The sequence below is a fragment of the Tribolium castaneum genome, chromosome 2 (assembly GCF_031307605.1).
Source record: "Tribolium castaneum strain GA2 chromosome 2, icTriCast1.1, whole genome shotgun sequence".
Lineage (NCBI taxonomy): Eukaryota > Metazoa > Arthropoda > Insecta > Coleoptera > Tenebrionidae > Tribolium > Tribolium castaneum.
The window spans coordinates 23,982,556-24,008,522 of NC_087395.1; the positions used below are offsets into that span (position 1 = coordinate 23,982,556).

Consider the following 25,967-nt stretch of genomic DNA (forward strand, 5'->3'; position numbering starts at 1 on the left):
CTTTGTAAACACATAATCTTTGCTGCTTACATAAATTTTTTCAATGTGAGACATCATAGATAATTAATTTTTTGCTCATGATTCAATTATCGGGAAGTAATAAACAATTCCACGATTGTATTGTAATTTATTAATCACAATGATAACTGTAGTAAAATAACACTATTGAAGACTATCTCCCTGCGTATCTCAACCCTTTGAAAAATCCCTCAAAAGGCACAATAGCCATCTCTTCATCAAAACACTTATTCCTAACTAATTGTACAAAAGGAAGCGCACGTGTCCACTGTTTTGACCCATTTTGCAACATCCATTTCTGAATTTCTTTTTCAATACTACACACACTTTTGTAATTTCGATATGTGGTCAAGCTGTAGTCAAAAGTTAAATTCGGGTGGAGATGACTGACACTTTTTGCCAATTTATGAACAAACTCTCGGCCGTGGTACGACTCGACCACGTTAGAGGCACCAACTAGGGTAAAAATATCGACTAGATTTTCGGCGATTTCTTCCGGAAATTTTGTTTTGAGGGGTTTCAAAATCGAGAATTTTGTCGAAGTGTTTTGATAAACCATGATAAAGTTGTAGTCGCCGTCTGGTTTCGTGTGATAGTCGATCAGGTTGACGGAACAACGGGACGATAGTTCACTCATTGCGAAGGTTTGGAGAACTTTAAAGGGCGTTTTTCGACGAGTTCGTCTTCGTTTTTTGATTTGGGGAGGTTCTTCCAAGTCGGGTGCTGGAATTGTTACTTCTTCCACTTCGGGAGTACATGGGTCCTGGGAGGAATATATCGTTTGGGGCCGTTTGTCCTGGCCTGCGGTCACAGCAAAGAGTGCGTCAAAGGGCTTTTTCCCAATCTTATTATTGTAGTACTTGTTTAGCATTAGTTGGATGTAGTCGAGTCCTTTAGTCCATTCGTGTGACTCGTTACTGCACATCCTTTGTTTCAATTCTTTTTCGATCCATCTAGGAATACGACCTAGTCTTATTTGAACAACAAGTGGTGAAAATCCGGGCCATAATTGTCTCACTTGCGAGATAGCAAGCCACACTAAACGTCTCTCCTGTGTGAAGATTTTTGTCGAAATGCCCAAGAAAGTAAAAATGTCTAACAAAATATCCGCAACTTCTTGACACGTTTTATCTTTCAACGGTCTAAGGATGTGAAATTTTGTCAGCATGTTTACATAAACCATCACATATTTGTAATCATTGTCAGGTTGCGCCTCAAAATCCAGAAAACTGATGGCACATTTCGCAGACATCTCATTGACAGGAATAGTTTCACGAACCACCTTAGTCGGTGACCCGTAATTAATGTAATACATGCCTGTGTTACACTCCGGGCATAAGGACAGGTAAGCGGCAATGATCTCCTTTGTTATATTTTCGAATTTTTTCTTAAATTTCTTTGCCATCTCGGTGTAACTTGCGTGATCGTAGTTAATGTGAGTGTAGTGGAGTATATCGAAAAGTTCGTCTTCGTGGATGTAATATTTAATGGTGCCCTTCCCATGAGTGGTAGAAGTAATAAGCCGTACAACTCCTTCGATTTCGAGAGTGTCATATTGTTCCAAGTTTCGGTAAACTTTAACTTGTTGGATTAATTTCAAATAATCCGCCTTCGTCAAAACGGCTTCGTTGTCTCGAACCAAGTTTTTGAAAGCTTCCTCGAGCGCTTTGTTCGTTTTTGTCGGTTTGGGGATTTTGAAAAATGGCGGGAGAAAAAATCGGGGGATTCCCTGGTCGATTTTTTCCACACTCGGGGTTTCGACCTTTTGCACAGGCAAGGCCGGTTTTTCGCAGGGTTCCACAAACCCGAAAAGTCTCTCATATGGCCGCACCCCCGACGAGATGTCTTTGTTTCTCTCAAACTGAATGAACGGCAATAGCGAACTCCACCGTGTGCGATTTCGAATCGATCTTGTTTCGTATTCGATGCGTTTGATTCTGGCTAGAATTTCCTGTTGGTGACGCTCGACCGATTTTATGACCAAACTTGGCCAAATTTTCTTCAATTCTTTCAGAATGTCTTCGAGAAAATTGGATTCGCCCTCGTTTGTGTGGATTTCAGTGGGGGCCCCAACAAATGTGAAAACATCGATTAAATGTTCGGCAACTTCGCTAGGTTTTTTTGTTTTTAGTGCTTTCAATTGACAAAAATTTGTCATTTCGTTGTGATAGACTAGAATATATTTATAATCACCGTCAGGCCAAGCCCGATTATCTAATAAGTTTACATGACAAATCGAGCTAATTTTACTGTAAATCATTGGTACGTTTTCGCTGTCTTTTCTTGGACGTCGTCGTAAACATCGGGGACAGAACTTGATAAAAGTGGCCACGTCACCACCGGTAATATTCTTGTAGCGTTTTTTCAATTCTGACATCATTTGCGTCTGATTTCCATGTTGTAAAGCGATGTGAGTGTGTTGCAAAATTTGAAAAAGAATATCGTCGTGGACGTAATACTGAAGGTCAGTCGGATGTGTCGCTATTAATTTTTTTTGCCCATTTATATCAACTAAATTAAATTTTGATAATACAGTATCGTCTTTTCTTTTTTTCGCTTCCAAAACCTTAGCCACCAATTGGTCGTATTGCTCTAAAGTCAAGCTTTTGGAATGATTGTAATTTAAACGTGCTATTTGTAACCCGGACCTGAAAACTTCTTCAGGTGTTGTTTCCTGAAAACAGATTTTATTTTTTACTGAAATTAACATCAAAATGACCTAACAAGTTTGTCCGATTCGTCTATTTCGATAAACTCGATGGGTGGTTGTTCGAGTTTGTTTTTTTTGATAGGGGGCTCCATGGCTGAACTCCGCGACCGAAGTTCGTAATTACGGTAAATGGGTAACATCGATGGTAATGCGTTGGGTTTCAGTCGATTTCTGGCCAATTTGTACTGAAAAGTAAAGTCAAGGTCACACATTGTCAAATTTTATAACTTATATTAATTGTCATTTTCATGATTAGTGATTAGATTACCGAGTAAAGGGGTGTTACAATTTCTTTAATAATGTCCGATTTTTTGAAATGTTTCTCACAGATCCTGTCTTTAGTCGTCAGAGGCCGTTGTTTGGTCCGAATTATTTTTTGCCACAGCTCTACTTTATTTTTAGGGACATGAAAAAACGAAACTTTTTCTTTACTGGAGTCCGACGTACTTCTACAACCTTGGACTACACATCTTGTTACCATTTTCAGCGTTACATTGAGTGTAACTTGGAAATTTAAATGTGAAGCTGGGCAACTTGTTTTGTCTCATTCGCACACTTTGAGGTTATGCAATTACTCATTTTTTCATATTCACACGAAGAGAACAGTTTTTCGATTGTAAATGATTTTATACGAAATTTAAGACAGTTTCCTTATTCGACTATGATTTATTTTGTTAAAAAATACTTTTTTCATAAACAGCTGACTGTTTTAAGCGCTGCGCAACTTGTCACTTCTTGCATTATCTGTTTCAAAACTATAAAAACGCCAACGTCGCATATTACCAAATTATTTTTTTTAATAAAGCATAAATTACGTTAGCTATTAATTTTTTTGAAGTGCATGAATAATTATAACAGCTAATTGTGAGAGAAAATGCGACGTTGGCGTTTTTATAGTTTTGAAACAGCAAATCCACTCAAATAAAAATGAATGACTCCAAAATTTGATTGATTTATTTTTGTAATTATATCATACAAAGGAAAATAAAAAATTAGTCATGAGGTTCAGTCTTCGCAATCTCGAGAGCTTCAGACAGTTCCAAGGGATCATGTTCGGGTTCATCCAGCAGTTCCTCCTTCACGTCCATTTCAGTTTCTTGAAAATCCTCCGATTCTTCCTTTTTCTGGTCAAGTGTCTCAACTGGATGTCTGAAAAGCGCCTCATAGGGTGTTTTTTCCAATTTGGGATGAATCGTTGTATTTTTTTTCAGTTGGACAAACCGAAGTCCTTCACTCCATTGTTTTTTCTTATTGTTGGTCATCCAAACTTTGACCATAGTTTCGATTTCGGGCCCGATTAAGTCATCCCAACGGTCCGATTTTAAATGTTCGATCTTGACAGGGGGCCAGAGGACTTTCAGCCGGTCTATTATCCCCTCGACGAAGTCGCCCCCCACGTTAGATTTGAGATAAATAGGAGGGCCCAAAGTACCGAAAATGTTGATTAAATTTTCGGCTACCTCTTCAGATTCGTACGAATTTAACGGTTTGAGAAGCACGAATTTTGTTAATAATTCCTGGTAGATCATCACGAATTTGTAATCGTGGTCTGGGCACGATTCAAAGTCGATCAATTCGATTTGACAAACGGTGTTAAAATGTGAATATTTTTCGATCAGGTCTTTCTCATCCAACGCAGCTTTGTCGTCACAGTCTTGACAAAAGCTCAAAAATATGGATACGTCTTTATATGTAATATTTTTGTAACTATGGTTGAGATATTGCAACATTTCGTCACAATTGCCATGATTTAAATGTAAGTGAGCTTCGAGTAAAATTTGGTAAAGCTCGTTGTCATGAACGTAAAAAATAGTCTTGGAGGTTTCATTCGACGGAACGATTAATTTTTTCGCACCGTTACTAACTTCAAGGACGTCGTATTTATCTAATAGAGTTTTGTCACTCGGTAATTGAAATTCTTGATTCGATTTGGCTTTCAAAACCTTCGAAATTATGAATTTGTATTCATCTAAGGTTAGATTCGTTCCTAAACGATTGACCGAAGCTCGGTCCTCCCGGATTTTGGCCTTAAAAGCTTGCTCCGAGTTCTTTAAAAGCGAGTGTAACATTTGTAACTGTTTTTGGTCAATTGTACACCAAACACCACCGGAAGCCAAAAAACGTGAACCACAACACTTTTAGTCATTCACTTTACTGATCGTGGGTTATGCAGCCAGGAATACGCAATCGTCCTTATCGCTCGAAAATTATGACCGTAATAATTGTCCGTAAGAATTTCCACTCTTATCGCAGAAATAAAACTCGGTTTTGCAATTAAATCACTTTAATTATTCATGCAACGACGCTCAGGAGACACTTTTTGTAATCACCCGAGCAATCGTCTTGTATAAATTCGGCAAGTGTCTTCCCGTACTTGTTCTGGAACGTGTCCCTGATGTCCCCCAGGTCGATTTCCGACCTCCCGACCACAATTCTGATAAGAGTGCGGTCGTCGGTGCCGATTCCGGCCATGCTGTCGTGGAGACGTGTGGCTAAATAATCGATTCGGTCTCTCAAAGAGTGGACAAGTGCCAGGAGCGAGTCTTTCGAGGTCAAGGAAAATTCGTTTTCTATGGCGTTCTCAAACGGATGGCCTGTGATTTTTTCATACTCTTGGAAAATAAGTCGAAGTTGGGAGGGGTTTCTTTGGCATAGAATGGCATTGAAGGTTGATTCGTCGGTCCCTTGGATCAGTTCGCCGGCCCTTAGAAGGGTTTGTGCGTCTTTGAAGGCTTTTTCTTGGTCGGTGGTTCCCGATTCGTCGCGGTGGCCCTAAAATTGGATTTGTCAGATTTTTTTTAGTTATTTGTGACACTTTACAGTCGATAAGGAGACGAGGAGTCTTTTGACTGTACCAGAGGTGTCGCCCTTAATATCACTCTCGAGGGAACGTTGATACACTAAAGAATTTTTTGATCAAATACCTAAACGGCGTTTTATTTAGTGACTCACATCCTTCATACGCTTGCGAAATTTTGATAACTTGGTCGTTGTTATGGATTGAGAGTATTTCGACGATGGTCCCCTCGTCGGTGCCTAACCCACTGATCGCTTTGTGGAGTTGTTTGGCTTGAAACTCGATCGGCTCAGTCATCAAAGCGACGATAACGTCTTCTAAATTCCCCCTCAATTCGCTTTTTAATTCTTTGATTAAATCCTGGAGCGGATTGAGTTTGGATAAGTAATTAACTTGCAGTATTGACTTACCTTTCCATACATCGTTTTGAATCTAGCCGCGATTTGTTGACGTTGTTCGTTACTTCGGTGAGTTATGATATCTATGATTGCATCTTCATCCGATCCCAGGCCTTTAAAGGCCGTTTTGAGAGCCGTGGCATCCTGATCCGGATCGAAATTGCTTGCAGGACGGATTGTAGGCTGCAGGAATTCTATCATATTGAGGGGTTAAGTGATAAATGTGTGCTTACCGTGCCGGTCATTTTCTTATTGTGGGAGTAAATTAAAATATGAATAACCTCGCAGGAATTGAACGCTTGCGCGTTGCAGGAAGTTATTTATAGTGGTGATGGTTTAAAACCAGTTTCTGGTGATAAATGTTGGCGTTTTATTTCTTTTGTTTTCGTTTATTAAAGGGGAGGGAATGAAACCGTTTTGGCCTTTTTTTAAAATAGTTTATTTTTCTATATTGTAGATTTAACAGTCACAACACACTCGTCAATATAACTCTTCTCTGCTTACTTTTGTAACAAAATTTTCGTTCTAGTCATAGATTTATTGTTACTTAAATTCATCTACTTTATTGTCAGTTCACCTGACCAACTTGTGCTACCACTTAAAATAGCTCCATATACGTATTCAAAAGACTTTTTTAATGGAAGTTATGTACAATGAAAATCGTGTTTACTAGGAATTTTTTCTATTTTTTCAACAACACTACAAGATATTGTTTTTAAACACTATAATAAAAGTTGAAACAATGTTATCGTAACAATTGCAGAAATGAAATCAACGATTTTTTGGTGTAAAATTTTGATATGAATTTTATAACTTGTGCGTTTAACAAAAATTCAACTCAAGTCGTCATTTCGAAAAATCGAGCAAAAGAATAAAACGATGTTTTCGCCACAGTTATGGCAGTGAACTTTAAGCATTTTCAGCATATTTGATATGCATTTTCGTAATTATTTTCAGCTGAAAATATTTCAGCGTTACCTCGATTACACTAAAAATTGTCAAAATAGAAGTAAAGCTCGACTACTCACGTAATCTCGGTACGCTCTTTATTACCTACCAAATTTGAGAAATTCGCTAAATTTTTTGATTTACCTAAGTACTATATACAAAACGTGTGATCAGTCATTGTACTCGTCAGTACAGTGCCAAAAGATTTGCGTCACGTCCTTTCTGTTATGAAAATAAAAGTGTGTTTAGTAACGAATGCGTTTTAATTAAAAAAAGCTCACTCCACGATTCGCAAAAAGCCCTACCCTCAATCCTCTACCAGGTACGCCTATCGTAATCACAACGCTAAGAAATTCGCTTAATTTGCTTGGTCCGTTTCTAAATTACGAAATGTATAAAAGTCCGTTTATCAATTCTGTGTTTTAGGTCGATTTCGACGTGTCACACGGTTGTGACGCGATCGACTTCGACATAACGCACAGAATTGTCGCTGTGTCAGCAAATCACTCCCTTTTCGTCGATGATGGCAGTGTCAGATGAAAGACTCTTCAGACGCGTCTGGAGTATCGAACGCGGTCTTCGACGACAAGCTTTCCACACGGCCATACAGGTGGCGAAGCTCGAAATGAGGATCCCACAAGCGCCCAAAAAGAGATAAAGAGGCGGCAATTGCAGGATTATGGAGCAGTGAGTGAGAGCTTCGTCGATGCCGGAAGGACAGTCTTCGATGCCGTCGCACCAGACGGTGGCATTGATGCAAGCGTCCAGCTCTGGACAGCGGTATTGGCATTCGTCGGGCTTGAGCAGGAAGAGGCCCATGCCGTTGGGCGGCACATCGCGTCTGGAAAAACATTATTTCGATGGAGATAAGGAAATTTTTTTGTGTAAATTCGGACCTTCGGCCGAGTTCGAGCCACATGACGGAGTAGGAGCCCTCTTCTTTCCCAATAAACTCGACGACGATCGATCTCGGGAGCTCTTTTCCCAGTCGGTCGATTTCGATCTTGTCTAGCGCCATGTTTCCGACCGAGTGTCCGTCGACGTTGCCTACGCTCCACCCTTCGGAGAAAACCTCAACGAGATTGCTTCGCGACGAGGAGCTGTAGGGACATATGAGAGCTGAATAAAGGGCCGTGTGTACCTTAATCCGATTAGAGGTTCCGCATCTCACGGGAGAAACGCTCCTCGATGCGCCATCGCCTAGTCGGCTCGAATGTTTCATTATCACGCCGCTGATCTTCACGTAGAGATACTTGTTTGGCGATGGAATTATCACACGAGGACTGTTCTCGCAGTTGGTCTGGAAATTCAGGAAATGACGAACAGATTAGATTCTCCTCCCTAAGCAAAAAGTTTGCGATTTTAATGGAATCGGGAGGTTAATTGAGAAGTTTGGATGGATTTTTATCACCGAAAGCACTTGCAGCTAGAACAATGGCACGTTTACTTACTTCCTGCGGTGATTTGTTCGGGTAGATGAAAGCTAGTTCTCCGCTCGGTCCCTTCATCCGTAAATTACTAGGGCATACGGGGGTTTGTATCAACTTCCATGTGCCCTCGAACGACAAAGTAGTGAAATCGTCGGATGCGTTCATGCCGGTCACGTCGAAACGCAATTCGACGACGTTAGACGTGGAAACGTAACTGAACGGTAACAGTTTATCCTTGTCGAGCGAGCAAAGGCAGTCGCGGGGAACGCCTGGTACGTCCATCCATGGAATCTCAAAGAGACGAACTGTAGCTGTCGTATTCCCAAAACACTCGAGACGATCCGTGTCTTTACTTAATTTCGTCTTGCAATCGCGATTTTTGATAGTCAGACTTGTTAAAGTTATCTTTATCCTTTCGTCCTTCTGAGCTTCAAAGCGATACACGCAACTAAAGACACAATCAACAATTGGTGAAATAAACGTATCACAGTACCTTATGTTTTTTGCTCCACCTCTCCCGTAAAGAAAAATATCCCTGGGCGAGCGAAATTTCTGAGGCCCATCCTGATTCAAACTACTGAACCTTCTGGAACACGGTCCGGGTCCGTAGGGTTCCCCGTCGAGGTGCAAATCGACGAATTCGTACAAGGCCCGAAACTGCACGGGTCTGCAAACACAGATAAAAATCCCCGGTTCGAGTCAGTGTCAATTTATTCAAAGTAATAACCTGAGTGCCGTCGAGTCTGCCAACTTCAACTCCAGGGTGAGACTATCCCCTGACGTGAGGAAACTTTCAGCGAGGCTGCAAGGCCTAGGGAACCTCGTCGAATTAGCTAGGAGTGAATGGTCGCAGCTTCGAGGCACGTGCTCCCTGCAGTATCGCGCCAATAGCGTCACGTTCTTTTTCTTGGCGGCTGAAGAGCCCGATAAACTCGTTCTGGGAATGCTTTTCGATTTATCTCTGCCACCGCTGAAACAGATCTGATTTAAACGGGAGACGAATGGCGGTTTCGGAGTTTTTCACCAGAAGAGATCGTTGCAGTTGGAGGGTGCCCACAGTTGTCCATCCCACACGTTCAGATAGCTTCTGCACAACTCCTGGTCGGGCTTTTGCGGGTCGCGAGGCCCAGACGCGTGGAATTTGACGATGGAGAGCCAGACGCGGTAACGAGGCGGCGGGAGGATCATCCCGGCGTGCCTCCAGTCGGGATAACGGGAAGAAAGAGGCCGGAAAGGGATCGGGGATGGGGAGACTGAAGTGTCGATGCCTTGTAGGTGATAGAGGCAGGTGGTGTTTGCCGGCAAGGAATGCAAAGGACTCTCCAAAACCCCTTTGTTAGTTCCTCTCAAAGAGAACTCGCATTGGCGTTTCGTTTTGACGTAAGTCGGGGATTGCTGATCGACGAACTTGACTTCAACTTCCAGCTGGAAGCCGTGGAGAGCTTGAGCTGGGGCTGGGTAGAGGAACGTCCCATATGGCGACGTTGAGAATTCGACGAGGAGTTCGTGACCGCTGGAGACGGCTTCAGGGACGGCTTCGCCGCCGCCGCAAAATTTTAAAATGACGGGGTCCCGGGTCGTGTAACCGTCGTAGATGGTGACGTAGTCTTGGACGTCGTCACAGTCGTTCCAGAGTTTGAGTTCGCGGGTGCTCGCGGTACCGTAGAGAGCTGATTGGCTTCGTATTGAGATCAGTTGGCCTTTTAGTTGACGTACAATGATGAGGGCGTGTTTACCCGGAGGAATTTCGTGCTGACGCACTGCGTAATAACAGGTTAAATTGCGCGGGTAAACCCCCGGAAAGTTGGGGGACTGGAGACGGCAGTGCTTCCTATCACAGTCGCTGAAAATTCGGGAACAATATGTACCCGTTATTAAATCTCCCAAGTAGTATTCGGGTTCGGGCTCAACTGAGGGCGCCGTTGTATTCACGAATGGCTGACCTATAACGAATTGCACCGTAAATCACACAAAACGTATTGTTTCGTGCGAAAATGATTCGAAATAGACAAAATCATCAATCATCCGAGGTATTTTGCATCAAAAACTCTTTAATAATAATGATGCGGCTGAACTTAACTTCCAAGAAAGAGATAACGGGATATAAAGTGTCGGGAGTCTGGGATTATTTCACTTCTGATTTTTACATAATCGATAAAAGTGGTCGAGGTCCGGTTGACCCGGGAACGTTATCTCTCGACGCTGAAAAGTTGCAAAAATCCATTCCACTCACCTCCACCGTATCGAACAGTTGCCAGTTTTTTCCGGAGAAACTTGTATTCCATACGAAAGTCGAAGTTATATCCGTTCTGATCTTTAGAAAGACGAAGAAGATTAACATAAATCGTAACACTTTTCGTTTCGCTGTAATAGATGGCGGGGCCCCATGACGTCCCGCACCACGATCCTCCTACTTGGGGCCTGTTGGATTCCGTTATTTGTAAGGCACCGTCTGGACAACCGTCGGACGTGAAAGACACGAAACGACCCAACGTGAAACTGTCGAACGTCAACTGAAAGAGACATTTTTCCATTTAAAATAACCATTTCCAGTGAATTCGAATCCAGTTTCTAATAAAATAGAAATAGTTTAGTTTCAAACTACACTTAGGGGGGAACAATTGACTTTTGTTGCCATATCTGTTTGACTAATCATGCAAGACGTTGCGTTTGTTTTTGCCCGTCTTGAAACCGCTTCTTTGGATAATTCTTGCGAGATGTTTCTCGTACAAAAGGATTCTTTTGCGTTTGATTTCTTCGGTTTGGTTTGTGTAAAAATGTGGAAACGGTCGGCGAGATGCAAGTTGACACAAACAGTCCTCGCGTGCCTGCGGTGGACCGGTGCAGGATGTATGTAATGCGGCGCTTCCGGAGAATTTTAATCTCAGTTGCGGCAATCGCCGTTGCGCATTTAAATCGTCTGGTGTAGTCCTCAAAAATCCCCAGATAAATACGAGTCAGTCTGATGGAATTTCAACGCAGACGTCGACGACTCCTTTTTTACAAATGAATAACGCGGCTCCCATGAGATGTTTCCATTTTCGAATGAAAAGGGAGTTTGTTCACCTCGACCTGACTTTTCGAGGCTTTTAATTAATCGTCACACGTCTGAAACGGTTAATTTTTCGGGTGGGATGCAAAGTTTGCTGAAGGGTGGCCATAATAGCTAAAGTTTATCCCGATTCATGCATATTAATGAATGACATTTCCGGGCGATATCAATGAGATAACGAGGGGGAATTCGAAGAAGATGATTAGCTCGAACTATTTGCTCCAATTTGCTAACTTGAATTGAACAGTCGAGTTGATTTTCCCATAAACAAAAGCCGTTTCCCGGCCCGGAAACACTTCAAGAGTGGCTTTTGATTAGGAAGCGTCTTACTTGGCATTAAAAAACGGCGCTGTTTCATGAAATGCAAATTTCGGGCTTTCGCCGTATGTTAAATTTGATCGGCATCTGTTCGGGTCGCACGTGTGTGAAGCTCTTTCCTTTCCGGAACGACCGGAATTGCTCTTTACACCATCGAGTGGAAATTAATATGCACCATAGTCGCTCTCTCGAATGCAATAAGGTCCTAAACTAAACAGCGTTGTGAGTAGGACATAATCGTCACCTCTGGACCAGGACATTTGGCGTCTTCTTAAAAATCTAAGTTGAATCTTACACATTTATAGAAAAGCATTAATTTTTATTCACCCCAAAAATACCTAAATATCTGTAGACCACCAAAAATTGGGCACACGAAAAATCTCCCAAAATAATGCAAAATTACTTCAAGAAGTAACAAAATACCTTGTTTTTACACACCTTAAAATGGCTTTTTATTTCTTAAAAACAATACCAAATCAAGGAGAGTTGGTACCTAAAAATTTATATGCTTTCCCAAAAGTAAGCAACCGAAAAAGACGAAATCCTTCAAAAAACATAATTTTTATGCGCCCAAAAAATACTCGAAAATCAATAGACTACCAGAAAATGTTCACATGGGAAAAATCCAAAATCAAACATAATTACGTTAAAAGCACCCAAAAAACCTTTAGAATTCCTTGTTTTGAGACACCCCAAAATGGATTTTTACTTCTAGACCAATCCATTGGCGCATGCGAAAAATTCACCGGTCGGAATGGCGACCTGTAAAAATATTAAACAAATAAAAGCTCTTGTTTTTAAATTCCCCAAAATGGCTTTTTATTTCTGGACCAAGTATCTATTACGCTCCCCTCTACGATTGTTAATATTGTTAATAAAAACCTGCCTTCTAGCGGAAAATAATACAATTCGGTGAAAACAGGTAAGATTAAGCTGAAGCTCACTGCAGTCTGCGACTAAACATAAGGCCCTTTTTGAATTTGATAATTCAAATATAAATTTTTAGGATTGTGCCTAGTTTTTTAAGACGTGGTACCAACTTGATGTTTTTGCATGCGCTAAATAGCTTGGTCAGAAATAAAAAGCCATTTTGGGGTGTGTAAAAACAAGGTATTTTGTTAGTTTTTAGAGCGTTCTTGAAGTAATTTTTCATTATTTTGGGAGATTTCAACAATTTTTTTCGTGTGCCCAAGTTTTGGTGGTCTACAGTGGATTATAATATTTGGGTACTTTTTCGGTTGTTCACATTTGGGAAAACAGCTAAATTTGTAAGATGCAATCTTGATTTTTAAGACGCCAAATGTCCTGGTTCAGCAGTAACAACTAATGTCCTACTGTTGTGTATTCCATTGAGTGTGTAATTAGGCAGCCTTGAATTATTAAGCGGAAGCTTCCGGTAGTGAATATCATTCGAAAACAAGGGCGAATTAAAAGCTATCGAATTTATGAGCACTACACCGAAATGATTCGATTAAAAAGCTTTACTTGATTTAATTTCGACGAGAAACACCTGCGTCTTTTAATAAACACACCGACTTTAAGTTTACCTGGACGAGCTCGCCGAATTCGTCTCCTCCAGCCGTGAACGTCAGGTGACAGATGAACGGTATCTTGTCTTCTTTTGGACGATGTAGTTCCAAATCGTACGTTTTTCCAGCTTCTCCGAAATAGGTGCGATTACATCCTGAAACAACGGGGTTTATCGATCGCTTTTTTTCGAGAAAATGCCTGCGAGCGCTTAAAACCTATAAATCATAAAAGAGTGTCTCTGCTCCTGACCCAGGAAATAAATTTAATGCTTCACCTATTTTCACATCCCGAGTTCAAACATAAGATTTTTGGTAATGAGAGAGCCACGTCGAGATAGATACAATTGCTAAGGTCTTAAGGGATTTGTGTTTGTTAAAGCTGGAACTATTTGGGTCAGATTGTTTTATTGCGAGGTGAATTGTGTTGATGTATATTGAGAGAGGAGAATTCTCTTCGTTGATAAAAAATCACAAATAGTATTTTTAATAAAGAATTCAATAATTCAGCAGGGTGAAACAAGATTGCAAACGTTATCTTATCACTCTTGGGATGTTACAGACATAAAGTTTTCAAGCGGTTTGTTGGTATTACTCTAGCTTGACATTTATTTATGACATTCACATGTTTTTTCAATTTAATATAAATTTTATAGGGGTCGTGGCGTTAAAAAAGAAAATTAAAAATGCGAGCTGCCACAGGCGAGGACAATTTCAGGATTGTTTCCCATGAATTTTATAATAAAATAATTAATTGGACTTGTGTTTAATTATTTATTCATTTATAATTAAAATGATCTTTCAAATGTAATTATTGTACGCAACAAATAAAAACGTTCTAGTTCATTTTTGAGTAAAATAACCAGAACAGAAATCGAGTCTGTGTAGGTATGCATATCGAGATTAGTTGGAAAGTTAAATCCAGGAGCAGATTGCGTCCAAATTGAATTTAGTAATAAAAGTCACTTTTGAATAATTGATAACGTTTTACGTGACAGATGAGTCGACAAACTAACGAAAACTTACACCCAACGAAAAGTAATCTGATTCCATTATTGGTTCTGTCATTTGTCTTAGTTTGTTTGTTTCTTCTTGTTTACCTGTGTAATTATTTCCCGTGAAAGCGATTCGACAAAATTACATTCTGGTGTGAATGTCAAGGTGGGAATTTTTCAAACGAAAGTGCTATTACATTATTTCACATTCGTTCCTGTGTGACCAACTTGATAAACTAACAACAACTCGGTCGCATTTTACAACGTCTACGTTTTCTCCCAGCGCATCCACCATATTTACATCGTATTTTGGTGCGTCATAAATAGTGTATTTTCGAATTGATTCTAAAACGTTTTATTTTCTGGATCAGCGAGTTAAATTCCTGCTGAATATAAACGAGCCATTTCGGCAGGTTTTTTCATTAGGGCCTCTAAATATCGCAACACTTACGCGTGCAATATCTCGGTTCGTCAGTCGAATCTCCGCAATCGTTCACGATGTTGCAGTATTTGTTGAGGGGGATGCATCGACCGTTGTTGCAGGCGAATTCCGATAGTTTGCAGTTTGTGGCGGGCGCGCCAGCTACCTCCGCCAACAGCAGCAGGAGCAGAGAGACAGCAGTCGCTAGGCTCGTCATTTGCCAGCGCAGCCCTGGAACAATACGTGTGATTAATATCATCGAAACGCTAGCGTGGTACAAGATTACCGCCGTTTGCACGACGAACTTGTCGCTATTGTGGATTTAAGACGAGGTGTTTTGCATATCAAGCGACTAGCAGGAAGCGTGATTGATGAGACGGGATTATGCAAATGCGGTTTTTTGGATTCCTGGGTGAGAGGATGACCAAAGGAATAAGAAGGAGTGGACAGGTGAATCGAGGGAAAGCCTGGAATTTACATTTGGCAATATTTATGATATAAAAATGGTGGATGCGCCGGGAGGCAATTCTTTGTACAGCTTTTTAAAAATTACGGTGCGCATTCTGCGAAGTTGGCGAACTCGGAAGAATATAAAAAGTGGATCGGTTAATTAGGGAAAGAAGGCATTTTCTAAAGCACCGTCCGCGTTATTAACAACGCGGAGGAACACTTTATTCCTATCACCATTATGCTAAAAACATGCAAATTTTATTTTCGACAGTTTGAAGCATAATTGCTTATTAAAAGTTATGAGTGGTTTATTTAAAAATTACAAAAATTATTTTTTCACGAGTTGGTCTAAATTAAGTTAATCTGACACGTCGGTTGTTTCTTTTATGAATGGGCTTGCGTATAACTAGGCTATAATTAGTTGGATACGAGTGAAGGAATAGCGTCATTCCTTTTATTGTTGCTTTGACTCTGCCATAAACGTCCCAACAAGTCGAGAAATTCATGGAGGATCGTCGAGATAAGAGTATTACGTTCTTAGTACTTATAAGAGAGTTGGGTCTGACTTTGCGACTAAATAACAAGTTTTTTGCGGGTGGGGAATGCGTGCACGCAACGATTTTATTTAAAGAATGAGGATTGATTGCGTGTGAATTTATAAGACAGAAGGATTGACGATTTGTGTGACAGGAACGATCCGTATTCTGATGGAATCTTAGAAAGCAATTTTGCTTTACCACTAGTGTAGACATTTCTTGATCAAATCTCCGAAATAACAATCGTACCAATGCGTTTTATTTTAGAAGCGAAAATTTATCGTCGTATTTATTTCCGTCGAGTTAAGTTGTTATTCAAAAGTTGTCGCCACAAAAAGAAAAGATATAATATGATTAGGAGGTCGGAGACGAGTCACAAACTTTTAGATTTATTCCTCGGATTATACACAAAAGGAAAAGAATTAGCAATATGTTAATGAAAAAGTTTTCAAATTCGAGAATAAAGAAGTTGAACGTCGCTTTATGCAATTTAAAAGAAAAAGTTTAGAATTTGATTCGACTTGAAATTGTTGCTTAAAATAATTAAGAGGAAACGTAATAAATGTAGTCTAGTCTCGAGGGTACATCGCGTAAGAAAGACTTTGTAATTTCATATTCAAATACGTAATTTTAATTTCATTATAAAGTTTGCGCTAGGGATAATTTTCAAAAAGCCACTCGCAAAATGGACCGTTCTTAAAATTGAAAATTAAATTTGCAGTGAGAGTAATCCGGTTTATGCCGCAGTAACTAGTCGGTTAGTTAAATTGTGTCACTAAACCATTTGCAACTTTTATTCGGAACATTTTGTGTCAAAAACTACGTTCAAATATTTAACCAACATGCGAGTGGGAAAAATAAAAGCGAGCCTTTTTAGCATTCGCTCTGACGCCGACCCTAAGTTTAAAATTTTAAATAGCACTGGAGCACATCATCTCGAGCCTCCTTCAAGTAAAACGTGCATTTTTCTATTTGAAATTTTTTCATAACGCTCGTGTCAAGAACAAGAAAGCCACGTGCGTGATTGAGAGAGACGAATGTCACACGGGGAAATCTCCGACGTACATAAATTTGGACAAATGCGCTTCGGGAGTCCGGAATTTTACAACTAATAGTAGGTGCTCGAAGCGAATGCACGAAAATGGAACATAAGCTTCAAGTTGGATTAATCCTTCCCCGGAGCAATGGAGTTGCTTAACCTGGTACAACAATTTTAATAAACTCAAAAAGAGTGCGCTTGCGAGGACTTGGATCTATTGTGATATTAATTTAACAACTTGGATAGTTGAAAGTTTCATTAAATTCCATGGGGATGTAAATATTTGTGAAATCTAGGGATATTCGGGGTTGAAAGTTTGTATTAAATTATCGACGCTGGAAATTAGGTTTGGAAGGTTTTATGACCAACTGTGTCGAGTTATATTGATGTCATTTGCTATAGAAATTGGGAAATATGATTCTGAATTTGGAATTGTATTTAAATTTAGAGCTAATATCTGTATAGTCTTGCAAAGAAGTGATTATGCCGTGATTTATAATCATTTCGCGTCACGATGCTTCATAACGAAATTACAGGGTATAAGGTGGATCGATAGAAAGATAAACGTCTCATTTTTGGGGTCAACATGAAGGCTAATTTTACTAAATTGTCTGCCAGTACAACCCGCAATTTGCTTCCTATTGAACTTTTATCCTTGCAACGTTTTTGCAAAGCTTGTTTTTTCTGGTAGTATTTTAATTGAATGAAAACAAGACAAATTCTCAATATTAATTTGTATTAAAATCAAATCGAATTTTCACTGAAAACAAGAAAATATCGGGTGGTTTAGCACACCGATCATAGAAATGCTTTGATTTGTCTCCATGTTCCGGGACCTCAATTCCTTTGAGAAAATTGGGGAATTCCGGGTGGTTGACGGGTACATGAAACACCGATTTTTGTCAAATCATTTATTTGCTTGCCGTTGCTCAAGGATTTTGTAAATTGTGTGAAATCTTATATTTCTCGCCTTTGCTTCGGACGCGAGTTTCCTTGTAAACACATCCCTCCTAATTATCCGTTATCACGTCGGTTTCGGGGTCGTCTGTTAAAATTTTCATCTTGCGTGTATCCAAATTGAATTTTCGCTACCTTTCAGGTAGGTATTTATCAGTGGTAGACGTCGGAAGAGGGTCCGAATTGCGGTCTTAGTCGACCTCAAGCGTTCCAGTGATGTATCGTATTGGTCTAACGGCATAAAATTCGGGACCGAGTCGCATCTGTTTCCGGAAACCTCTTCCGTTTTGACCGTTCACTTAGCGTCGTCATACCGGATCCGAAACTGCAAACGTAATGGAAAACGTCACGAATCCGGGCAGTGTTAACTAACGGCCGCTGCGGCTAAACCCATGTCAAACAATCTCGCGTAATTGCAGATCGCATTTCATTCGAGTGCTCGTCCGAATAATAACCGACCACGCGAACGATATTTGAATTACAGATTTGCCACCTTGGAAATATTCCGGGGAGAGTTTGTCGCGGTCTAATTGCTCCGGAGCCGGCGGCGACGATGACGTTTAACACGACCAACTCGCATGGAAATGAAGGGATGAATAATTTGCAAAAAGGGCAACAAATGATTGATAAAGTTTCAAACTTGAAACGTGATTAAATTAGAAAGTTTCTTGGAGGCGCGGCGGTGTTTTTTTTATTTTCATTACAACGTAGCACCGCTTCCGATATTAGTAGAGATATTAAAAAATATATTCGCGCCTCGTTAATTTTAACGGGTCGTACCATAAATCTCGCAGGCGTTTAAGCTAATGGAGTGATTTAAAACTTAATCGTATGGTGATCCACGTGATTTTTTTCTCGTACCTAATTTCAGTGGTAAGTTACCCACGCGCAAAGTTGGATTATAATTGGGTGATAGATCGGGATTATGTAAAGGGGAAGACTAATGATCCTCAATATTGGCGGATCTCGCGAAAGAATTGATTGTAATAATGACATGATGCGAAAGTAATGAAGATGAAGGTTTTTTTGAATACACCTGATGGGAAAAGATGAATAATTACATGAAGTTGGAACACCAATAAGAAAAAAGATTAATACTATAAAATTTTGATGCAAGAATAATGGTGATTGTTGTGGAAGAAAAATGGAAGTGATCGATCGGCAACGGGTGAAATAAACAACACAAAAGCAAAATAATAATAGGCGACATTAAATAAATGAAGTAGGGTTGTTGATCGCGAGAAAATAAACAACCCCATTTTGTGAACCACTGACCAAATCTAAGCAGTAATTATGCAAATTAACTCTTACTTTCGGCATAAAGTTTCAGTAAATTTTTGTGAATTTGCAAAGCCGGGAAGAATAAATTATTCATTTATTTAATGATTCAAGTTTAATGAAGTTTTTTGTTTGATGTTTTTGGTTATATTAATAAGGATTAACACTTTTGTTACAAATCGTGCAAACGTTGACAGATATTTGAGTGAAATTTTAAAGAGAGTTTTATGAAGTTTTGATTAGCTTCTCGAATTTGAACCGGAGGCCCTTATTTTACAACCCTCGAGGGAATTCCCCGCTTTTTCATACCAACGCCACACAGAAATCGATGGAAAATATGAGAATCAACGAAATATTTTTCCAATCGACAATATTTCAGCGTTCGTTGTAAATTGATATTTGATTCGACTTTGTTACTATACACTTACTATGTTTTTTAATTCTCAATTAACTCGTTCATTTCTACTTTGTTAGTGTTTTGGTGCGCTTTAATCTAAACATTTTCGAACTTTTTCCTCGTCCATCATTTCCGGGGAATTTCAAGTTTAGTTCTCTTTTCGACTGGTAATTTTTCTTGGTCGTGCTCCGGACTAATTAATTCGTCCTTTGGGAAGTAATCCGACTTTTCCACCCTTGTCACATAGGTAATTTGCATACGTAACATGTCGGAAAAGTCGTCATTTTCGCTTGGCGTGCGCCGATAAGCCGCATTATCTCGCACGAGGACATCGTAATTTTCCCGAAAGTCCAAGTTTTGCTTGTTCAGAAGTTGAGTTTAATTAAGCGAGTGTCAATCAGGCCCTCGTTACGCGTCATCGTATTCGATCGAGCAAAGTGACTAGTCTCATATGTTCGTTTTTCCGAACCTATTCGATTAATTCGAATTTGGGTGGTGTTGAGCGGTGGAATTATTAATGCCTCTGTCTGTGCTAGTTGCGAATTGTATAAACGTCAATCAAGCGCTCGTTTAATAATGGCGCCGCCACCGCTCGAAATATAAACTCGATGAACTTAATAAATAGGAGTTGGGGAAAAAGCGAAAAAGAGGAATCGGCGGAAAAAGGGGTATCGATCACCGGTGGCGGTAAACAGAGACGCGATGTCTCGCAATTGGAATAATTTCTTGATTCGAGAGTCAAGCTACCTTTTTTCCCATAGATAATTTCCCATTTTTGCGGACAAAAGCAACGACGTTTCCGCGACATTAAAGTGAAAAGTGGGATGAAATGTGCGCTCGAAAAATCAAAGATTTATGGAAGAGACGAGCTTTACGTAACGGACATTGATAGATGTTTGGTCCTGGTTTATCCCTATCTTAGTTGTTTTATTAATTTTATTGCGGCAGCTTTGTGAAGCAAGTCGCATACTATGAGAGAAATTTATGCCGGAGATGGAACGAAATTAATTAAAGGGGGGCTTCGATCGAATTAAAAACTTTATTGTCCCGACTTCTTGGATAATTTACTGTACCGAGTCGAGCAATCGGGTACACGGTGCGTTTAATGAGTTAACTAGTTCGTTAGCTGGGGTAATAAGAGGCCGTCATGTGGCTCGATCGATTCTTTCAAAGCAAAATTTAAAGCGACAAAGTAAATTGTTGGATGGATTTAAGACTCTCCTGTATTTCTTTACTAACCCTGAACCGATAAATTTTTCTCAGCGAGTAATGCTTTAACTGACTCGTAAACAACGCCATATTTATTGTTGAATTGTGAGAATGCTAGTCTCGTACATTTATTAGTGTTATTTTATCCCCTTCTGGAATATTTTCAACTTAAAAAGAGACAAGAGAAATGGTGGAGGCGCCGGGTCTTGACATATCGTTAAAGTATTAGTTACACGTAGGAGCGATAAAAGCCAAACTGATCGGTTTACTTGTATTCGCAAACTCGACATAAAGAAATTTTTCCAACTAGTATTAGCTACTTGAAATATCGTCACAAAGTCACGGAGTTATCGCTTTTAACGTTATGGATCAAATCGTAAAAGAAAAAATATTTACTTCAGAGCTCAATGATAATCGAAGCTTTCGCGTTTTAAATATTGATTGCGTGCTTTTATCACCAACGAGATCAAAGCAGCAGCGTCGCGATGTCTCAACGCTCCCACACTTTTTTGTTTGTATCAAATTATTTTTACCCGTAATTAGTAACAATCTGCAGAGCGGGATGAAAGGATTTTAACGTTCATTACGCCCATACCGGAAAATTAAATTTTTCGTGTAGGAAGTAATTACACAAGAAGTCGTGTTTGTAAATTTCAGCTTTTGTATCCCAATCTTTTGCTTTGTTTTACGCGACACTGATATTCCCACGGTGCGGTATCAATCCCAGATTCAGGTGTTGAGATTCTCACTTCGTTACTTTTTTCGTGAGTGTGTGTGGAAAGGGTGAATATGGAATCGGGCGCTTTCTGTCTTTGTCATTGTCGAGGTAATTAAAGCTGTAATTATCTGATGGGTGAAATAATCAGCCTATTATGACGACAACAACCTGGTGCTTTATCGATTACGTCACTACTTGTTTGCCTCATTCGGGGGCGGATTGTCGTTTAAATTTGGTTTGGAAGGGAGGTGCCGAGAAGTGAACGTTGATCAAGGCTAGAAGGAGTCCTTTTTTTTCTCGAATGGAATTATTCGGGTTCTAGGAGCCGTCTAGGAGCTTTCGGGAAACTTTATTAACGCTGATAATTTTAATTGATTGGGTTTAACGGAGTTCTAGCCGGAGATGAAAGGGTGGCTCTAAATGGGAAATTTCCCACTCTACGTACTCCCGGCGCAAAAATTGTAACATGCAGGGCATTCCAGCTAAGATTAATTTATTGCTTGAGGTTTAGTGCCAGTAACTATTTTCTTGTTTCATAAAGAACACTGTCAGTTTAAATGTCTGTTTTATACTACATTTTCTTTAATTTTAGGGATTTGTTTTCTGTTTTTTGTTGATTTTGCCTGCACTTATTTGAATTTTTTCCTACATTATTTGTTGTTTTTCGCAATAAAAGCCTCTTATTATTATTATTATTATCTCGATTACGTTGTCCAATAAATTCTAATTTTTTCCCACCTTTGAAAATGAAAGGGTACTGTACTTATTTTATATTTTTTGGGTGCTGTATGCTAACTTGAAGCCTGTTTCAATTTTTATTAGAAAATCGCATTTGAAATTTCGTTCGCTCTGTGTTATTGTTGTTGCTGTTGGTGTAAAGGGTAAATTGTGCTGCAATACAGAGGAGCTAAATGCGGTGAAAATTTTTGCATCAATCGTCTTTTGGCGTAATTACAAACTTTGTTTTCCTTTGCTAAACACACCGCCCGTGTTATGACAAAAGTCGTTTCATCAAGTTGTGCAGGTGGGAAAGTGCCATTTGTTTGTTGAATGAGAGCAAAGTAATTTCAGTTGGGGTGCCCCACAGCCCTTTAAAATTGTTCCGGTCGAGAAACTCCGGAGTGAAACTATGAAATCGAAGATCTTTCGTTTTTGATAACAATCCTCCTTCTTCCGTCCATCGTCCAGAACTTGGCTGTTGTCCAATCCCCCGATTTTTTTCAATCGCTTGTAACCTTGAGCACTGGCTCGATGCCAAATCCGGTGGTCATCTTGTTGCTCACAATCGGGCTTTATCTAGTCGTCGTGGAAACAACCCCAGGAACGTGCCGCCGGGGACGTTCTAATTAAGCATCCATTAGCTGTAATCACCGCGTGCATGATTTATTTAGTAATTGCGGTGGCCGACTGAAAATCGCCGACCTCGGATCAGGATCGAAAGCAGAGGCCTCGAGGGCCTTTTCGACGTGGATTTTAATTGTGGACTGGCACGGGAGCAGCGAACATTTTTATTACGGAGTCAGATCTCGGCTAACAAAAGTGTCGTAACAAATGAGGATACTTTGAAAGCGCTCGAGAAAATGTAACGTCTCGTGTTATTTGTTCTTCAACGTAATAAATTCCGCCGTGAAGATGATGAACAGTGCCGGGAGGAAGTAAGAGCACGGATGCGGAATTGTTGAATTTTTAAATCAACACACGAAACCACAAAAGGAGTGCTGAATTTTTAAAACTTTCCTAATATTCATAGGTAGAAAGTTTAAACGCATACCGTGTGATTCAATAAAAATATGTGAACGGTGCTTGGCCCGATCGAGAATTCCGACAAGTTTTTTCCATCGTTTCGCGTTCAAAATGAATGGTAATATGCCACTCATGTCCATCATTCGATAGCTGAATTTACATATAAGCGGCCCAAAACATGTCATTTTTTTGTACATGCTGTAGTGGTAAAATCGGAAATTTACAAAAAAACAAATTTCATGCTCCAATTCCTAATAAAACGACAAGCTGTAAGGGTTAAATTTAGTACTGCGTGGGGGTTTAAATATCACAAGAAAATCCGCTTGTTAGGGCGAGTGGTAAACTAGAGGGTAACCTAAAATCTCTTTTAAATAAAGATTCTAATGTACGTAATAAGATGAGACATTAATATCGTTAGGGGATTAAATGGCAAAAGCAATTTAGACGCGCCTTTTTGTAATGTCAGATGTTACGGAAATTAATTTTATTTATCCCTTTATTTTTATAAGAACTGAAAATGTTGTTAAAAGAGGTAATTAAAAAAAGTCAAAGGGTGAAATGTTATGATAATTGGTGGGGTCGTAAAGGAGAAATAAAAGAACAAATTTTGCCTCAGGATTGGTTGTTATATACTTTTAGGAAAAACGAAGCAATTTTCTTTTCTACGTAAAATGAGTTTGAAAACTGAATACGAGTTGTTACGGCTTTTCACATGTAAGTGGAATAATCGAGCAAATTACACTATACCTACCATGTTCGCCAAGTTATTACACAAAATTTGAGATTTCGTGACTGGTTAATTAGGCAGTAATTAGAAAAAATGTAAAGACATGAAAGCATGCGATTTAAGATGCCTAAAGCTTTAATTATATTCATAAAAACTTTGTAACATATGTTTGGTATAGAGAACATTTCTGTCGTCTATTATTTAAAATCTAAACCAATATCACTGCGAGTTCGGAAGCAATAGTAATAAAAATTCGTTCTGCACCTTTTTCAAATGTATTGCAGGAAAGGTCAACTGTAATTCAGTCTAAGAGTCTCTTCTAAGAAAAGATCACATGCACAGAGTGGGGCCAATATATGCATCAATCAAAAATTTTTTCAAATAAAAAGAAAGCTAAAAAATAAACGAAAAAATAATCAATTTTCTGTGGTAATTTGTAATTTTAGGTTTCAAACCCAGCAAAAAATAAAAATTACAAATAATTCAGTAATAAAGTAATTCATCTTCTTGTTGGAGTTGAATGAATCAAAACCCACAAACTTTATTTAAAAATAAAAATTATGAAAAAGTGTTACATTTTCTGAGTATGTCCGAAAATTAAATTTCGGCAAATATTTTCGTTTTATAACGGTTTAATTTTTAAGTTAGTTGAAACCCAAATAAAATAAAGAGCTTGAGCTCAAAATTGGAAGAATTCCAAATTTTTGTGCGCTGTAGCAACAAAACCGAATTTTTTGCTGAAAGCTAATCTATTTTTCAGACCAAACTCCAACTACATAACAGAATTATCAGCAATTTGGGAAGATTTCATTATATTGTTACAAATGGTTCAGTTACTTTGCAAATTCGGAGGTAATTATAACCGTTAATAAAAAAGTAACCGAATTAAGTTCGCATTACGAGCAATTTTTTCCGTAAATTTCCGAAATTTCATGGTCCAAACATCACAAGCCACTTATCCTAATGCATTTAGTCGTTTATTGCCCCACCGTGCGTCTCCTATCAATAGATCTGTGACAAGCCGATTTTTTATGTGTCCATAAAGCAACCTCCCCCAAGTCTATAACTCTTTATAACGTCAAAGAAGGGCCAGTTTCTCTTCAGCGTCGTTTATATATCTCGTCCTTAATCCAGTCGAGATCACATTAAATATTTGTCGTCGGCGGCGGTAAGCAAAGCAAAGAATGGAAGGGAAAAATCGCTCACCCTTTTCCATCGTCACTCAATCGCGCCGTAATGTCATTTCTTTATTTATCTTGGAGCAAGAAATCACATCGCGTCGCGGCGGCAGCGTCGCGGTGCGTCTTCCCAACGTCCTTTTTTTGGTCGGTGTGTGGCGTGGCAGTGGTGCTTTTACGAACACAAGTCGCGGCGGCAGATGATCGTCTTCGCGAGCACGAATCTCGACTGCAGGAGGCTCGAGGTCACAACCGCTTCCACCAGGAGTCTGCAAGCGGGTCGCAAATCGATGAGGGCGGACTACGCAAGCTCCACTGTCACTGGCGCCCCGCACACACCATTTTTTAGACACTATCGCCCCGCAATCGGACATTAGACGCACTTACTTCGACGATAATTACCCAAAGAAGAAGTTTTGACGAAATGAAGGCGACGAGAATGGCGACTTGCACAACGGGGCTTTCGCGTGTAAATCAAGAGATAATCGAAGAAAGTCGATGGGAAGGAGATGGTATTCCGGGCACGCTTCCCATCGTCCGGAATTGATGGCGACGTGAGCTTTTGTTGGGCGGGCGAAAGGCTACGATACACTTTTTCCTCGGTCGGATTAGTAATTTGATGCGGATATTGCATTCGTGTGTTTGGTATCGATTCTTTGGAGGAGAAATGTTTCGGAATGGGATTGTTTTGCCGGACGGCTACTGACGTAGATTTAATAAATCATTTTTTCGATTAATTGGAGGAAAAATTGGACAAAGTCTACAGAGCACTCGAACTGAGAAATGCGATGTTCTTGCCAAATTTAAATTATTTATTTAAATGCAACCAAAATGTTATTCCAGAAACGTATGGCTCGCAGCAAGACAAGAAAAGTCGTGGTTTTGTCTTGAAATTAGTACCAAGACCGAAATTATTAGTGTGAAATATTCAAGAACTTTGGTCCAAAAAAAGCTTATGAATTTTTCAAGATTAACCACCCCCCTCTTTGTCACCAAGACGATTTTTGCTGACGTTTTTCAAAATTAATAATGAACCGGAACATCAATTGTTATTAAAATGTCCACGGATGATTTTTCTACTGGAGCCAAGTTAAGAGTGTTTGACAGTAGATTAGATGAAAT

At 39.6% G+C, this 25,967-nt stretch overlaps 5 protein-coding genes across 11 annotated transcripts in view; 1 reads left to right on the forward strand and 4 right to left on the reverse strand.

The window, feature by feature from the left end:
- Orc5 (Origin recognition complex subunit 5) overlaps window positions 1-25,967 on the forward strand; it is a 37,381-nt gene that overhangs the window by 10,033 nt on the left and 1,381 nt on the right. The gene's annotated exons all lie outside the window — the stretch shown is intronic.
- LOC100141696 (uncharacterized) lies at window positions 108-3,464 on the reverse strand. Its single transcript, XM_008200056.3, has 3 exons — window positions 2,997-3,464; window positions 2,743-2,913; window positions 108-2,692 (listed from the first exon to the last, which is right to left on the reverse strand). Exons 1-3 carry the CDS (start codon window positions 3,207-3,209, stop codon window positions 173-175), a joined length of 2,904 nt encoding a protein of 967 aa, XP_008198278.1. The 5' UTR covers window positions 3,210-3,464; the 3' UTR covers window positions 108-172.
- Window positions 3,721-4,797, reverse strand: LOC662978 (KRAB-A domain-containing protein 2). The gene has a single exon (XM_969046.1). It carries the CDS (start codon window positions 4,795-4,797, stop codon window positions 3,721-3,723), a length of 1,077 nt encoding a protein of 358 aa, XP_974139.1.
- On the reverse strand, window positions 4,995-6,305 carry LOC663004 (annexin B9). The gene is made up of 5 exons (XM_969071.5): window positions 6,157-6,305; window positions 5,936-6,106; window positions 5,681-5,885; window positions 5,549-5,628; window positions 4,995-5,500 (listed from the first exon to the last, which is right to left on the reverse strand). Exons 1-5 carry the CDS (start codon window positions 6,166-6,168, stop codon window positions 5,021-5,023), a joined length of 948 nt encoding a protein of 315 aa, XP_974164.1. The 5' UTR covers window positions 6,169-6,305; the 3' UTR covers window positions 4,995-5,020.
- LOC663028 (uncharacterized protein) lies at window positions 6,339-25,569 on the reverse strand. Of its 4 annotated transcripts, XM_008199940.3 has the most exons (10): window positions 24,874-25,569; window positions 14,644-14,844; window positions 13,219-13,355; window positions 10,535-10,814; window positions 9,326-10,244; window positions 9,029-9,271; window positions 8,795-8,968; window positions 8,323-8,749; window positions 7,768-8,171; window positions 6,339-7,712 (listed from the first exon to the last, which is right to left on the reverse strand). In XM_008199940.3, the coding sequence occupies exons 1-10, from the start codon at window positions 24,881-24,883 to the stop codon at window positions 7,367-7,369; spliced, it is 3,141 nt and encodes a 1,046-aa protein (XP_008198162.1). In that variant the 5' UTR covers window positions 24,884-25,569; the 3' UTR covers window positions 6,339-7,366. The 4 variants fall into 4 exon arrangements, with proteins under 4 accessions (XP_008198162.1, XP_064216127.1, XP_064216128.1 ...); XM_064360057.1 differs by lacking the exons at window positions 14,644-14,844; window positions 24,874-25,569 and adding an exon at window positions 12,337-12,433; XM_064360058.1 differs by lacking the exons at window positions 14,644-14,844; window positions 24,874-25,569 and having other exon boundaries at window positions 10,535-11,881.

Coding starts and splice junctions, on each gene's coding strand:
- LOC100141696 (XM_008200056.3), bottom strand. CDS start 3,209: ATGGTAACAAGATGTGTAGTCCAAGGTTGTAGAAGTACGTCGGACTCC. Junction 2,914..2,996: donor TTGTAACACCCCTTTACTCG/GTAATCTAATCA, acceptor TTTACTTTTCAG/TACAAATTGGCCAGAAATCG. Junction 2,693..2,742: donor TAGACGAATCGGACAAACTT/GTTAGGTCATTT, acceptor ATCTGTTTTCAG/GAAACAACACCTGAAGAAGT.
- LOC662978 (XM_969046.1), bottom strand. CDS start 4,797: ATGTTACACTCGCTTTTAAAGAACTCGGAGCAAGCTTTTAAGGCCAAA.
- LOC663004 (XM_969071.5), bottom strand. Junction 5,629..5,680: donor TTCGCAAGCGTATGAAGGAT/GTGAGTCACTAA, acceptor AAAATTCTTTAG/TGTATCAACGTTCCCTCGAG. Junction 5,501..5,548: donor TCCTCGTCTCCTTATCGACT/GTAAAGTGTCAC, acceptor ATCCAATTTTAG/GGCCACCGCGACGAATCGGG.
- LOC663028 (XM_008199940.3), bottom strand. Junction 8,969..9,028: donor GCAGACTCGACGGCACTCAG/GTTATTACTTTG, acceptor CTGTGTTTGCAG/ACCCGTGCAGTTTCGGGCCT. Junction 8,172..8,322: donor CGAACAAATCACCGCAGGAA/GTAAGTAAACGT, acceptor CTGAATTTCCAG/ACCAACTGCGAGAACAGTCC.